The sequence below is a fragment of the Xenopus laevis genome, chromosome 2L, assembly GCF_017654675.1.
Source record: "Xenopus laevis strain J_2021 chromosome 2L, Xenopus_laevis_v10.1, whole genome shotgun sequence".
In the NCBI taxonomy this organism is placed as follows: domain Eukaryota; kingdom Metazoa; phylum Chordata; class Amphibia; order Anura; family Pipidae; genus Xenopus; species Xenopus laevis.
Genome location: NC_054373.1, coordinates 99,231,918 through 99,248,183, shown reverse-complemented (window position 1 = coordinate 99,248,183; position 16,266 = coordinate 99,231,918). Strand labels below are relative to the sequence as shown.

Here is a 16,266-nt window from a genome sequence, read left to right as displayed (position 1 = left end):
CAAAATTCTTTGCAATACATGTACTTGAGCTTTAAACTGTCAGAAAAAAAATCTTGGAAACACATTCAGTCACCAAAGCTTGTACCATGTCTGGTAACCCATGGCACCCATATAGTTAGCATGAAAAAGCTAAACAGAAATAGATTTACTGACACTATGCACAATAATTTCATGTAGGCACAGCACAATGATCAGAGCTGAAATTTGACTCAATGTGGCACTTTCAAAACATTTGCATTTCCATTTGAGTAATTTAGCTCTCCAGCTGTTATAAGATATATCTTCCAAAATCCACTATTACCCTCAGCTGTATTATTGGGGCTCGCAGATTTCCTGTCTGTATGAAATCTGCTCTTCGGTATTGTTCAAAAAAAGTTCAACACTGAAAATACTATGGACATGTGTAATGAAAACATTGGAGATGAGCTTAAACTTCTAATCTGAAACATCAATGTCATCCACAGGAGAGGTGTTTGTTTATGGGAAACAGATCAATGCATAAAACCGGCAGGATAGTGACTAGGGACAGGTTCTTCACTGCATAAATAAGCAGAATATTGAACAATGCACATCCCTGGCTGCCTGAGTATTGCATATGTGCTCAAGAAAGAAGCCTAGAAAATGCCACCATGAATAACAAACCTGGAATTACAACCATGTTTGTACAATTTACAAGTATGCAGTGGACAAGCTATGAATACAACAGGCATAAAATAAGACTTGACTGTGCTCTGCTTTGATGGCTTTACCTTGAAATGCTGCTGCCTGTGTATCCTTTATGTAATCATAACAACAATCAGGGCCAGTCAGTATGTGGCCTGGCCAGTACAGTGACATTGACGCCTACTTAAACAAGCACACCCACAGGTTAACCAGTCTCAAACTTTTCTGTTTGCGTCATACAGGAAATCATGATTAATACAGGGTAAATTGTTTAAGGCTGCTGTACCTTTATCAAAGCATATTAGGTTCACATTTCTGGGTCTCTCAAAGAACGGCATGGTCAAGCGTGGATTTTTTACTCCGTGTAAATATGTGCTACAATGCTCCACCTTTACAGGTGGGTGCAATGATGTACCTATATGGGTCATTCCTCTTGTAATACTGATTTATTTTATCTATGTACTCCAGTGCCCCTATGGCCTTCTGTGCATTGAAGAAACCGAAGTACAGGATTGATTTTCACAACATAGTTCTTCCATTAAGTGCAAGCAAATATCTCTTTCCATTGCAAGACTGTTCACCATATGAACATTATCTATGCAGTGCCCTCCATAATGTTTGGGACAAAGACACATTTTTTTTGATTTACTCCTCTACAATTCCAACCTGATTAAAAGTGCACGTTCCAGACTTTAAATTAAAGTTATTTGCATATATTTCAGTTTGAAAGAGCCTGCAGAATTCTGGAAAAAGGTGTTATGGGCAGACAAGACCAAGATCAACCTGTATCAGAGTAATGGCAAGAGACAAAAGAGGAACTGCCCAAGATCCAGAGCATACCAGCTCATCTGTTAAACATGGTGGTGGGGGTGTTATGGCTTTGGCATGTATGGCTGCTAAGGTACTGGCACGCCTATCTTCATTGATGATGTAACTGCTAATGGCAGTTGCACAATGAATTCTGACATGTATAGAAACATCTTTGCTGCTCAAGTTCCAAAATGCCTCTAAATTCATTGGACGGCGCTTCATCCTGCAACGAGATAATGATCTCAAACATGCTGCTAAGGCAACATGTGAGTTTCTCAAAGCTAAAAAATGCTTCATTCTTGAATGACCAAGCCAGTCACCTGATTTAAGTTCAACTGAGCATGCCTTCCGTATACTGAAGATGAAAGCTGCCTCAGGGGGCGGAGGGATTCTTTGTCATCTTTAGAAAGGACCTGGATGGTCCAAAACGTTGCTGTATGAAATAATAAAGGCAGTTTTATCTTTACAAGATGGGAGTGCTGCTATCTTCTGACTTCAGGCGGTGGAGGGGCTAGTGTTGCCCTGCAAGTGGTCATTGTATGCAAGGGATATGCAACAAAGTACTAAACATGACTGCTTTAATATACCTACCATTACTTTGTCCCAAACATTATTGTCCCCTGAAATGAGGGGTTATAATTTCTACATGGTGAAATGGAAATGTATGCAAATAAATCTGCACTTTAATTACAAAGGAAGATGGTGTGTGTGTGTGTGTATATATATATATATATATATATATATATATATATATATATATATATATATATATATATATATATATATATATATATATATATATATATATAAACTGATGAATTTTTTCTCCAATAAAATTCCTTCAGGGTTAATCATAAGGCTAATGGCACACTAGGCGTTGTTATCTGACCTGACAAGAGTGACGATCAAAATACCCCTATCTGCCTAAAACTTGTAGTAGTGATGACAGGCAGGCTTCTTGGCTCCGCAGATAATACAAATGAAAAGTGAGATAACTGTTATTTATGTACTGTATATGAGCACAAATAACAAGCAAACATTATTTTTAATGCATTTTTTTATTCATTTGGTTGTCAGTACTTGGCTTCTTCATGTATTCTGGAGTAGAGGCTTTCTTGGCAATGACAATTATTACTATTGTTATCCTTTTATATAGTGCTGACATTTTCCACAGCACTTTACTGAGATTATATGTCTTTCACATCAGCCCTTTCATCAGTGGATCTTAATGTGAACAGAACACATTGCACACATTGTTGTAACTTTTGTATTGCTGCATGATTGTTCCACATTCATGTCCAAATAGTATATCTTTTCCCAACAACAACCATCCTCTCAAATTCATATTCCTTCACTTACATATATTCCAATAGCCCTATTTTACACCATTTTTTCTGGTCCCCTAAAAAATGTAAAATGGGGTTTTACTCTACATAAAGTAGAGTAACAACAACAGGAAGAGGCTGTGCACAATGAAACGTTACTAGCATAGAATCTATGTTTATACATTTTATTTCAGTCTAGGGGAAATCTGCTTTGTTCCCAGAGTGGCAGAAGGGTTAAAACATAAGTCATCCAAAAAGAAACAATGGTGGTGAGGTGCAAAAATATATAATGTTATTGATATTTCTATATATACAAATATATAGTGAGGCAGAGGTTTATTAGAGACAGAGAGGTGAGTGTGAGGTAACTCAGCAGAATGAGAAGGGAAAGGGTAAAAGAGGAGAGTGAATAGAGTGAGGTTATGGATAGATGGGGGATTCAATGGAGCAGCGGGGCAATGTGCTTTGTGGCAAATGGTTGTAGGCAAAACCCACAGCCAAGCTGTACCTATAAGATTGAATAATGAATGTAGTGACACAGCTATACATAGGTTCATTATAGTCTCTATAACTTACACACAGTCTGTCAGACCTTCTTAAACAAAGTTACCCTTACACACATAAACACTGGCATTCACGCTATAAGCTTAACACAACAGATTCACACTCATCTGCCCTGGGAAAGAAGCTACTTCATCAGAAGAAGATTCTCTACTATGATTCTCTCATTCCTCACACAGTTGAAGAGCAGGAAGCTTCTCACAGAGGGAAGGGGCAGAGAGGACGAGAGAATATCTTTATTATAAATTCCAGGGGGGGGGGGCAAGTGCCCCATCTGTGGATGCCCATGGGTAGGCAGAAGAGGCACCTGCCTAGTGCACAAAGATAGGGGGGTGTTGTGTAGGTACCTATTATAGGGACTTCTGCCTACCCCTAGTCCGAGATAGTTCCCCTCTGCCATTCTCCCCTCTATCTCCCTCTCTCCTCTGTCGCCATCCCCTCTATCGCTCTCCCCACTCTCTCCTCTGTCGCTCAACCCTCACTCCCCTCTGTCGGTCGACCCTCCCTCCCCTTTGTCGCTTGACACTCCCTCCCCTCTGTTGTTCGATCCTCCCTCCCCTCTGTTGCTCAACCCTCCCTCCCCTGACCTCTGCTGGTTCCCTCCCTCCCCTCTGGAGCTCACCTCTGTTATGCATCATCCAATGCACCCAAAATCTCTCAGATTAGATTTCTTAATATGTCGGGAAGATTGCTGTATATAATAATCTGTATTTATTTTCAGAATCTGGTTAGCTTGCTCAGTTAACATTATGAATCATTTGATTATTTACATGCAGAATGCTGATATGTTTGTAACCTACATGTGATTTAACAAGCTGACTGCTCCCACTTGTTATGCCATCCATGTCACTGTGTACCAATTAAAAGATTTTCTACAAGGCTTACATCGAGTGCGTTACAAGGTAACGCATACAAAATAAAACCATCAATTCCATTTACAATTGATGAATGGCTGTTTATTTGTTTCACAAAAAGTGAAAAGAGGGATGAGTGCCAGAGTGAGTGCCAGAATGTTCTACCAATTCTTCTCTTGGAGGAACAGGCTCTGATCCTTGAGACCTCTCCCAGACAAAGCTCTGATAAAAGCTCTTTGTAACTGCTCCTTTCACAATCCTGTTTGTGGGTGCATATATTTCTTTTGAAACAAAAAGCCTTTCTAGAATGTTCAAAAACATTTTGATGATAAATTGATAAACTGATGTAAGGGGTTACTACCTCTAAAGCTAACACACATGGGAAATAGGGAGGTTTAGAGAAATCTGTGTGAGCAAAATTTTTTTTTGTACATTTTCATTATCTGGAATAATTTTACCATTGCATCAGAAGTCTTTTTACTCTATTTGTAATAAAGCTGAATATGTATAATTACTTTATTTAAGCAGACATAAAGGTCTCAATGTGCACATTTACTTCCATGGTCACCCTTAAACATTTTTGATGTGTGGAGCAGCTCAACTAACCTGTAATCAATAGAGAATTAGTTCATCAGATAACCCTTTTAAAGACAAAATGTACCACCCTTTTTCACATAAGCTCAAACAGTTTGATAATGGTCTGCCTAATGGTCTGCCTGTGACTTGCATGGATCCTATAAACATTCAACCTCCTTTACTAACATTTGGCACCCCCCCGGTGATTTCACCTTTCCTCAAAACCTCAAAAGTTAGGCACCCCCAGTGATTGTATACACTGCAAGAAAGTGCCCTATGTGTCAGAGCCCTAAGAATTGTACATGTGAACTTCAAGGCATTGTGCAAAGCGCATATTTAGCACATTTACTTAACACTTATTGTAAAGGAAATTTTACTCATGGTCTGGAAAGCGTTTCAAGAATTAACATGTTATCAGTGAAGATGTATGTGTCAGTTCATCAGAATGTGCTCCACTGCTTTGAGCTAACACAAACAGCCATTATTACTGCTCTGTAAAAAAGTATACTTGGATAATAAATCTGCTCCTTCATCTACTTCAGTCTTCTGCTCATCAACCCACTGTTTATCTCTTGGTTGCACTTGAAACGCTTTATCATTTTCTGGTGAGCTGACTCTTGACTAGTAGTTTACTAGCAATATGTGGCTGGAATAAATACACATGAGAGTCAGGCTGGGACTGCACGTGGAGACAAGAGGCCATTCTTACCTGGAGGACCCTAGTTGAAACCAAAAACAGCAGCATAACAACGTGCCGCCAGCCCCCCCCCCGACAATTTACTTAACTTCAGTGTCGGACTGGGGGTCCTGGGCCCACTGGGACTGCTACTTTAGGGGCCCACTCACAGGCCTGGGACACCAGGGGCCCACCCAAAAACTTTAGACCAGAATCAGTACTATTATTCTTCCTCTCCTCACTCAACCTTTATTCTCCTAGTCTCTTTTCTTTACATACTATAATCTATTCATCCATCTATTTAGTTTATTTGTTCTCATAGAAATTGATAATGACCATGAGGAAGCAGGCCATACATCCCGGGCCCCCTTGTTCCCCGGGAACCCTGCACGCCACTGCAAAAACAGCCTCTGACTTAATTTAACTCTCCGTGAGGTGCCATGTCTATATATTTATATCCAAACTAAAAGTGTCCCTTTAGTGTGTTGTTACCTCAATAAACCCCAACACCATCAAAATATACAAGGGATCTGCAAGTCTGCACACGTTTTATAGCCTGGACTTTGTTCTCAGATACTTGCTGATTTGTGTTTACTGGAGTGATTGGCTTTAAATATATATAAATATTCGAAATGGCCAAGCACTCCAATGCTGTATTAAACAATTAGCCCAGGTGCTATGTAATTGCATATATATATATATATATATATATATATATATATATATATATATATATATATAGATATATAGATATATAGATATATAGATATATAGATATATATATTCCTCCTCAGACTGGAGCACTCATATAATGAAGGCCGACTGCCTGGGTGCAGGTTAAGAATAATGTGTACAAAAGAGTGTTGGAAAAACCGCACACACAGGACTTGTATAGATGAAAAAAAGAAGAAAAGTTTATTACGACGTTTCGGCTCTGATAGCCTTCCTCAGAGCAGAAACGTCGTAATAAACTTTTCTTCTTTTTTTCATCTATACAAGTCCTGTGTGTGCGGTTTTTCCAACACTCTTATTTATATTTATATTATATATATATATATATATATATACACACATACACTTACACTCAAATTTCATTTCATGCCTGTCAGATATTGCTTTGATGTTGAATTAGGGGATCCACTTATAGGAGTCTTTGCTAGGCTGCAAGAGATGGATTACATTTAATGATCTGTATTCAGCTGTGTCCCATTAGCTGCATGACAAAACCATTTTCTTTTATATATACCATATTTATTGCCCCTGAGCTCCATAAAATACCTGATCTGATATAATCAAAATACGGTTATGAGTCTGTGCACTGATCTTTTTGAAATATTAAGGTTTTAGATAAAATAGAAAAAAACAGCCTACACAATTATACATGAAATTTGGCGTGTGTTTGAGTGTGTTATGAGCTTGGATGTTGAAGGCCATGAAACAGCTATATTTAGTTCTCTGCGTTAGCAGCTACGCACGATTTTCTTTTTTTTTTTGTCTGAAAGAAACCTGCATAAAAACCTGTTTCTATGACAGATCTATCATCATCATCAGAAATATATGGACCTATTTAGCAAACTAAATTCTGTTAAAGCTACCTTTAACCTATGTCGGCCTTTTGTGCCTCACCTTTTAATGATTGATGTGAGTGGGGAGCAATGATTCATGCGAGAAAAGGCACAATGGTTTCACTGTACAGAGGTATTGTTTTGCTGCACAGTAAACAAGCAGCTGAATATTGCAACAAATGGTTTCCCAAATCACTTCGATGCTCCTCATGTTTGTTTCCTCCCCTTATTGTTTATCTATCTGGTGGAGGGAATGCTAGTTAAGAATGGGTAGGCTTATTGTCCTTAACATAGGAAAAAACTGGACCCCTAGCTAAAAGCAGTATGTACTGTATTTCAAAAATTACTTTCAACATTACTGTCATGATCTGTGAAGCAGGAACCAAGGACAAGAATTGGTGATAGAAAAAGTCCTTTTATTGAAAAAATTGGCAGCAAAAGTAACATCAGAGTGTCATGACAATGAGTGCTGCAACCGAACCCCCTTTGCAGAATCATGCATAGGGGCTCCCAAGTTTTCCTAGGAAACTTTCTATGAAAAGAATTAAACCAAATGGGAAGCACGAGTATAACTAGCAAAAACCCAAGTACTCTCTACAGGATCCAACCAGTTCCACTGAATTAAATATTGAATATTACCTCTGGGGTTACAGGAGTCCATGATTTTGTGGACCTGAAATTCCTAATGCCCTTCAACAGAAACAGGAGAACTAGGAAAGGAAACATTCTAGACTCCAGTTTTTCACAAAGCTTCCTTGATCTTGAACAGACCAATAAAATGAGGAGCAAACGGGAAAAGGTAGTTGTAGCGGCTTTCACCAGAGCTCGGTGAGTATAAGTCCAGATGGTTTTGAAGGAACAGTTAAGTGTAAAAATTAAAATGGGTAAATAGATACTCTTTGTAAAATAAAAAAAAAAAATTCTGATATAGTTAGTCAAAAATGTAATCTATAGAGGCTGGAGTGACCAGATTTCCAACATAATAGCCAGACCACAACTTACAATATAATATAACGTTACTGCTCTCTAACTCTTGGTTATCAACTTGAAGGGGGGCCACATGGGGCATAACTGTTCCTTTGTTTGTTTTTGATCATTAGCATGCAAGTCAGATTCAAAAGCAAACAGTTATGACCAATATGCCCCCCCTTTCAAGTCACTGATTGGTTACTGGCTGGTAAGAAAGCTGAAAAAAGCAAAGCAGGAAATTGGGTCCTGGCTATTATGTTAGACATCTGGTCACCTCATCCTTTATAAATAACATTTTTGGCTAACTAGCTATATTAGAAACTTTTTTATTTTATTTTGCATAGTCTATCAATTTACTCAGTTTTTATTTATGCTGAATAATTCCTTTAAAATCACAGAGGAGACAGTTGAGGAGGGAAACCCATACAGGCAGAACATTTCTTTAATGAAAATTTTAGTCAAACAATCCTGAGACCAGAGCTTCCATCATCAAGATCCACTACCGCTAGAATGGAAGTAAGCACATGCAGAGCACATGCAGAGTCAGCGAAGCGGAGCTCACGGGCGCCATCTTCCGTCGCTTTGTTATGGAGAGACAAGATTCCACTGACCCCCTCTATGTCCCCCTACTCCCTAGATTCTTTCCGAGTAAGAGCTGTGGCAAAATTCTGTAAAAACCTGTAGTAAATCCTCAGAAGAATTTGGCAAACCCCAAAAAAAATTGATTGTCTTTCAAATCCACAGGAGTGGGCCCATCCAGTACTATACATACTTTGTCAGGATCCATATCAAAACCAGAAGAGGAGACATTGTTACCCAGAAATAGAATCTTGTGTTTGTGAAATTCGCGTTTCCAACTTGCATAAAGGTTATTCTCTCTCAGACACTACAGAAATATGTTGAGTGATATGTTCAAACAGAAAGGAGGAAAACACTAAGATTTAATCTAGATAGGCCATGACACAGGGTTGCAGTGGGTCATGAAAGATGTCATTGATTAAATCTTGGCAAACTGGTGCAGCATTACATAAGCTGAATGGCATAGCAAGGCACTCACAATGACAGTCCAAGGAGAATGTTTTGGCTCTTTTAAGTCTGTCAGAGATCAGGAATTAGTGGAAGAGGATAGTATTTTTTAACAGTAATTTTAATCTATGCAAGTCTCCCATTCTTCTTTAAAACAAAGAAGAAACCAGCTCCAGCAGGAGATGCAGACTTTCTGAAAAACACCTTTAGGCAATTAGGCATTTTTTGGAATGTATCAGCTCTGGAACCTATTGAGAATAGGGCAAGGCCTTTTATTTTAAAATTGCATCACAATGCATGCAGTAGGCACCTCTTTTAAGTCTTTACTGTTGGATACAGAAGGAAAGCTCAGAAAGGAAAAGGCTAAATACATTGTGGAACTGGAGTCTTGACTAGAGTAGAGCTGACTTCTGTCTAGTTAAGGCTATATTTGGGGATGAATGCTTTTTTTTATTGTCTTGGAAAAAGATTGGGGCTAGGGCAAGGCCTTTTATTTTAAAATTGGTGGCATATTGCATTACAATGCAGTTAAGTGACACAATACACGCCGTAGGCACCTCTTTCAGGTCTTCACAGTTGAAGATTGAAGGAGAGCTCAGAAAGTAAAAGGCTAAAATACATTGTTGATAATGAGTCTTGACTAGAGCAAAGCTTGACTTCTGCCTTAAGGTTATATTTAAAAATAAATGCTTCTTTATTGTCTTGGAAATTCTTACAAATCTAGCAATGCTGTCTGTAACCTTGTTAAAAGACAAGGGGTCTGAACAAGTGATGGGCGAATAAATTTGGCAGTCATGGATTCACGTTGAATTTCCATCAAATCAAAATCAATCAAATCAAAATTATCGGACATCCGTTGACTTCAATGCATTTGGACAAAATAGTTGAGCGTATAAAAATTGTTGCTTGCGTCAAAATTGACGCTTGTCAAAATAATTTTGACACCTATTGACAAATTTTTCGCCCATTATGTGAATTTTTTCAAATTTGAAGCCTGGTGATGTGTGGTGTATTATCCTGCTATTTTCTACACAGCATAATAAATATGCCCCTTAAAGTGGACCTGTCACCCAGACACAAAAAGCTGTATAATAAAAGTTGTTTTCATATCAAACATGAAATCCTATTCCTATTTTTTATTAAAGCATTCATACCTGTTGTAAGCTCATTTAAAAATCAGAGCTGTCAATCAAATATTGTCTGACCCTCCTCTATGCCTTAGGCATAGAGGCGGGGCAAACAATTACTTTCACTTTCCATTTAGCACTTCCTAGATGTCACTGCTCTCCCCACATTCCCTGTTCTCTTTACCATTTAATTGTGTAGCCAGGGCATGGGGATGGACATCAGGTCCCCCATTCTGGTGCACAAACAAGATTCTGAGATTATGCAAGGCTTGTCTTAATAACAGTGTCCACAAAATGGCTCCTGCCTGCTTGCTATAATTATAATTTCCCAGACTGAAGGAAACAAGATTCAAATAATTTATATTGTGTAAATAAAGTTCATTTTGCTTGACTAATATGATAAAATAGGATTTTGAATCATTTTTTTGTGTGACAGGTCCCCTTTAATATTTTAGGATATCTACACAAATGCACAAGGTGGCACAACATTCCAAAAATGCATACTTGGGAAAAAAATGCTATGCAGGACTGTGCAGCTTCACATTATATGTATAGAATAATCAGCCCTGAGCCACCAATATCACAAAGGGGGTCTCTTTGTGGAAGGAAAGGAAATATAGCAAGCACACCAAGCAGTAATGGACAGCAGTTGAGTACCTTATCTGTTCTGTCTCAACATGATATGCTCTGTTAAATCTAAATACAGAGACCCCACCAGGGCCAGATTTACATAGTGGGCACCCCTAGGCCCACAGCCATTCGCCCCTGTCTCCTCCCCTTTATTCATGCAAATTTTCATCATCTGGACCGGAGCAATGTGGATTGGTGCATGGGAAATATAAAAAATGATTGCATCTCCAGCGCATCCCTAGTGTTTTTGAACTAATGTGGGTGTGGTTGGGCAGTATGCGGCCCCCCTAAAATCCTGCCGCCCTAGACCCGGGCCTTGGTGGCCTTTTCACAAATTCGGGCCTGTACCCCACAGAGTTTATAGTTTGGATTACAGATAAATCTTTCACTGTTACATTGTACACAGTATAAAAAGTCGTTCTGGCACTGTGTGGTTGCCTCCATGTCTACGTAAAACGTGTCTTTTTTCCGATAACTAATTAAGGGAAACTGTCCATCATAATCTTCTGAAAAGCGATTATCTTTCTCTTCTTCCCTTTTTACGCTTTAGCAGGGCACTCCCCAGACTGTTAGAAGTGCAGCTGGAAGTGTGTTAGATAACACCCACGCTGCCAGCATCATAAAATAGGATGCATTACCGAACCCGATACTATCTCTAATGAGGTCTTTAGTGACAGTGTGTAGGTTTGGGTATAGTATAAAATACAAGACTAGGAAGAAGAGGTGGGCTATTGACGCCAACTGATGAGCCTCTTCATGCTTTAATCGGCAGACTGGATTCTAATTACAGAGATTAAAGAGATCTATTTTTATTTTGCACTGTGCGTAACAACATCTAAATGCTGCTATTTTCAGACTTTTCTCGGCACAGGTAGCAAAAGAGTGTAACTATATCAATACGATTCTTTTAGAGCAGCATGTTTATTTTGCAGCTAGTGTTTTAGAATAATATCCAAAGCCAAGCTAGAGTAATGTGTGCACTTGCCCAGGCATCCTTATTTTTGTTACTTTGTTACTTAGCTTTGTACTGCTATGTACGGTAGTAACTGAAATGCTTGGTTAGTTCTAATATCCTATTAAGCATTCATGAGGGGTACACATGATACCCCTATATAACAAATAATTATCAGTTCGCAATATATCTACATCTATACTACAAATACTGGAAATATACATAATATTATAATCGTAATAATTTTAAATTGTTACAAAGCATGAAGAATTAATATGCAATGATATATGGTGCTACCTATGCTGCACATACCTGTATGATTATTGTAAGAAGTTATATATATATATATATATATATATATATATATATATATATAATTTTTTTTTTTTCAGTCATTCTAAAGAGGGCTAAGTAATATAAGGTGCTACAGTTCTTAGCACCTATAGCAACCAATTAGAAGGTTGCATTTACTGGTTACCTGTTTAAAAGAGAATGTATCAGTTGCTATGGGTTATTGCACTAAGCATAGAGGCAGACACAAGCATAGATGCAGATTAGTCTGGTGAATAAACAAGAGACCAGAAGGGATAAATAATATAAAACAAGCAAAAAAAAAACAGGGAAACCAGAAGTGGAGAATAGGCCACAATACAAGAGCTAAAGGGTATGCGACAAAGGAAAAAAAAAAAAATTTCAGTGTGGAAAATAGTTGTCCATATCCATTTTCCCTATATGATATTGTATCAGGGAGTAAGGATTAAACACATATTTAGGAAAGTATTATAAAGTAGGAAAGATCAAACTGCTGGGAATCATTCTGGATTTCCCAGTTGAATCATTACTAGATCTGCCGCTTGCTATTCTTTGCACAACCTCTGCCTTTTCACCAAGTGAATAATCCTGTTGCCATTGCATATTACTTTACTGTTGTATGTGGTTTAAGGATATTGGGAATTTAAACTATCTGTTCCATTGTGGAGAAACATATTACACTTGACAAGCAAATCTGCCCTTTTATATGGTAAAGTTTTACTCTGGAAAACTACTGCTTGGTACTTTTCAGGTTACTGGTCGTACAGAATGCTTCTGATGTAAGGCTTACAAAAAACACATTAAGCATTAGGGGTGATAAATTGCCTTTAAATGGATTCCAGTGTGTACAAATTAACGGGATATTGTCTCCTTCATACCAGCAAAGGATATAATGCAATAGAAATGCTTCCACTTCTGCTATTAAATTGGATTTCACAAGACACATCTGCAAGTTTAATCAACCCATTTACAATCGTCCCCTGAAGGAAATAAAGGGCCAGTATTAGAGGCAGCACAAGGCAATACATTTTTTTCCCCTGAAAATTAGATCCACATAATGACTTTCAGGGGTTTTCAGAGACAATTTACCATCCACTTGTGGTAAGATCAGAATTGTCTATGCACAAGAAGAGGGTGAATGGATGTGGAAATAGAAGCAATAACTCAATATGCCTGGAGAAGTCAAGCTGTTAACCTATAACATAATGTATCGCTCAGTGTGACTATAGATTTTTTTCCCCTTTTTTTTCTGCCCTCCAGTTTCAGGAGGCTAAATAACTGACGGGGGGTTTGTTAAACCAGTTGTCTTCTTCTCTTTTTCCTTTAGTAATTGCCCATCTTTCCTGGCTGCTGCATTGGCAAGGGCAACAGCAGATGAAATCCAGCAAAGCGACCTATCTGTGTACTACTCGCCAAAGCATGTGGATGGCACAGAGGGGATCATACGTGAGTTAAAGCATGACTGTGTATTCCAAGGTCGATAGCTCCAAGGCATTTCAGTAGAATAGTGGCACCTGAGGCTTTACATAAGAGCATTGTTCCATCCTGCAAATAGAGGGTTCATGTAACAAAATATTCATGTTGCTGTTTGTCTTTCATTTTTGTTCCTTTTAATCCTTTCACTGACTACAGCAACAACACTAACTTTGGTCAAATATTTTAAAATGTCAATTTAAAGAACAACTAATTTGTATCAGTAATATAAGTGGTTATTCACAAACAATATTGAAAGCTGAGCCTGAAAATGGTGGGAGCCCAGTTTAGCTTGGGGCCAGAAGTTTGCATACACTGACTTTTCCCAATATACTAAACCTGTGTCTGACATGGTTTAGTTACTAATTTTAGTTACTAATGTTAGTTACTAGGGTTCAAATAATATGCATTGATTTAGAAAATGCATGCTTCATGTACCCATGAGCATAAGAGCACATTAGCTAATTTAGCATAAAGCAAGATGCCAAAATGGTGCTTAAATGCGCCTGCCCTGCTGTCAGAAGGAAAAGAGACGTTTTCTAATGTTACTCTGCTTAGCAAGGATATTGGAAAGGGCTTCTGATGCTTCTGGTCTCTTTTCTGAGCAAAGAAACATCAGCATACGCCTTTGTTTTTCTTCTGAAGGTGTATCTCGTTGATAGTCTTTGACTGTGCAGTTACAGGAACTGATCAAGCAACGCTTTTAAAAAATTCACATACAACCATCCTGCTTAATGGGGAAGGGTTGTATACTGGTAATCGAATTACTGTATTTACCTACCAAGGAGCAAACATGGAGTAACTTCAGTTTCCATGTTAAACGCAATAGGTACAGTATGTTCAGCACATCCATATTCATTAAACATGTTCTACCCATTTCCCCAGTGCTGGAGGGAAGCAGCCTTTCTTGTGTGGCGCAACTGTAAATTTCCTGGGGACTGAGCAAGTAATAAGCAGAGAAATATCTCATTGGAAATTAGTACTGATCATAATGCTCCGTAGAGTTTTGGCTCACGTCTGCCTTACTGATGTAGCAGCAGACTCAGTTGTGTATTGTCAAACATCACAATTCTTCACTCACAGTAAGCCTAAAGCACAGACTTTCCAAAGGACACACCTTATAACACCAGAGGATCATTTGCAATTATCCCTTCAGTTTCAGTTCTATTGTTGTTTTTTGTGGATTTCACTTACACCTGCACTTGAGTGACCTTCTGCGGGACTGCCATTTGCAAGAGCTAGAGGTGGGCCCTAAAATGGAAATCTGCTATCTGCATACTGTGGAAGGGTTTGGGTTTGTGGGCGAGTGGGTTTGGGTGAATCACATATCGATTTGGGCCTGCAAGATTTCTTCATTGGTTCCCATTTTTACTTGAATGAGGACCCTGCTAAATTTGTAGTATGGGGCCCCATGTTTACCAATTCCCTTGCCTTTTGTGAAGATTATGTGGGAGAACTATTATTGTTACAGGCCCTGTCCTTCTGGACAGTTTTCAAATGTATTTAATATGTAATTTAAGTAGTATTTAATATTTGCTACTTTCTAATTTGGACACAGCACCATTTCTTCAGTTGTCACTCTGTGCAGTGCTGAGAGCTGTAAGAACAAAGTGTTGCTTTAGCCCAGCTTAATCTCCAAGCTGCCTTCCACCGTCTCGTGCCTTCAGTATGAATTTTTTAAGTGATACTTTTATTCACATAAGGAAAATCCTTGTTTGCTATTGTTACTGAGTCAGTCGGGCAAATAAAGGATCATGAACATGACCTGACAAAAGACAGCAGTGGAAGAGAGGCTTGGTATGAAGGGAAGCCATTCCATCCCTCCATACACAAAAATGAGATCTACTATAATATGTTTTGTGTCTGCTTTATCGGTTGCATGTACTGTAGGATTGTAGAACTGACATGGGTTAACAAATAATAACTCTGCGAAATCCCACCGGACATCATCTGGTAGCCCCAGCTCTGTAATTTATTTTGCTGTAGCACACACTGAGTGGTGTAATCAGTTGCACGTTTAATCCATTTACACAAAGTATCTGGTCCCAGGCTCCCTGCACACCATGCACTCAGACACATCAGTATAATAGCTCTGAGATCAGGTGCGAACACTTTCTTTTACACTTTATACAGCTTACATTATTCGGAACATATGCCATTATGTGTATTTTCTTTTGCTGAGTGTACTGTTTGGTTAATTGTATGCCCTGTCACAGTGGAGGTTGTGCTTTGTTTGCACTATCCAAGTCACATAGGGATACTCTGGAATAGACACACACACACACTGGTCATCAAATTGTTTTCTCAGGATTATAAAAATTTGCTTTGATCTCCCTCTGTTAAGAGATTTGATCTGTTTTCAGAGAGAGGCTTGCATTTTCTGACTTTGCAGTGCACATTAGGCTTGTTTGTGAGGAAAGGGCTTTACTGGAAGCTCATATTAACAGTTTAATGGCTTGCCAGTAAAAAAAAACATAACCTTGATTGAAGAGTCAAGGTCAAGCCATCTACCTGATTTTCCAGCGGATATTCAAGTGGCAGAAGATTGAAATTAATAGCAATCATTTCTCTCCTAGAGAAATACCATGCATACAGACAAAACAGCTGGGCATAGGGATAAAGCACTCGAAATAATAACATTTTTATTTAAGGCTTATTTAATAACTTTTGTTTATTTTTCAGTGAAGGGAATAATTTAATCGGTAAAAGTTTAAATGTTTCATGTTAAATGTCCTTTTTACGGCTAA

General features: G+C 38.4%; 1 protein-coding gene across 1 annotated transcript in view; it reads left to right on the top strand.

Moving 5' to 3' along the window:
* Positions 1–16,266, top strand: part of ppm1e.L (protein phosphatase, Mg2+/Mn2+ dependent 1E L homeolog) — a 108,483-nt gene that overhangs the window by 71,817 nt on the left and 20,400 nt on the right. The window contains exon 2 of the mRNA XM_018246902.2: positions 13,374–13,492. Within this exon, the coding sequence (XP_018102391.1) occupies positions 13,374–13,492 (119 nt within the window). The remainder of the gene's footprint in view (positions 1–13,373; positions 13,493–16,266) is intronic.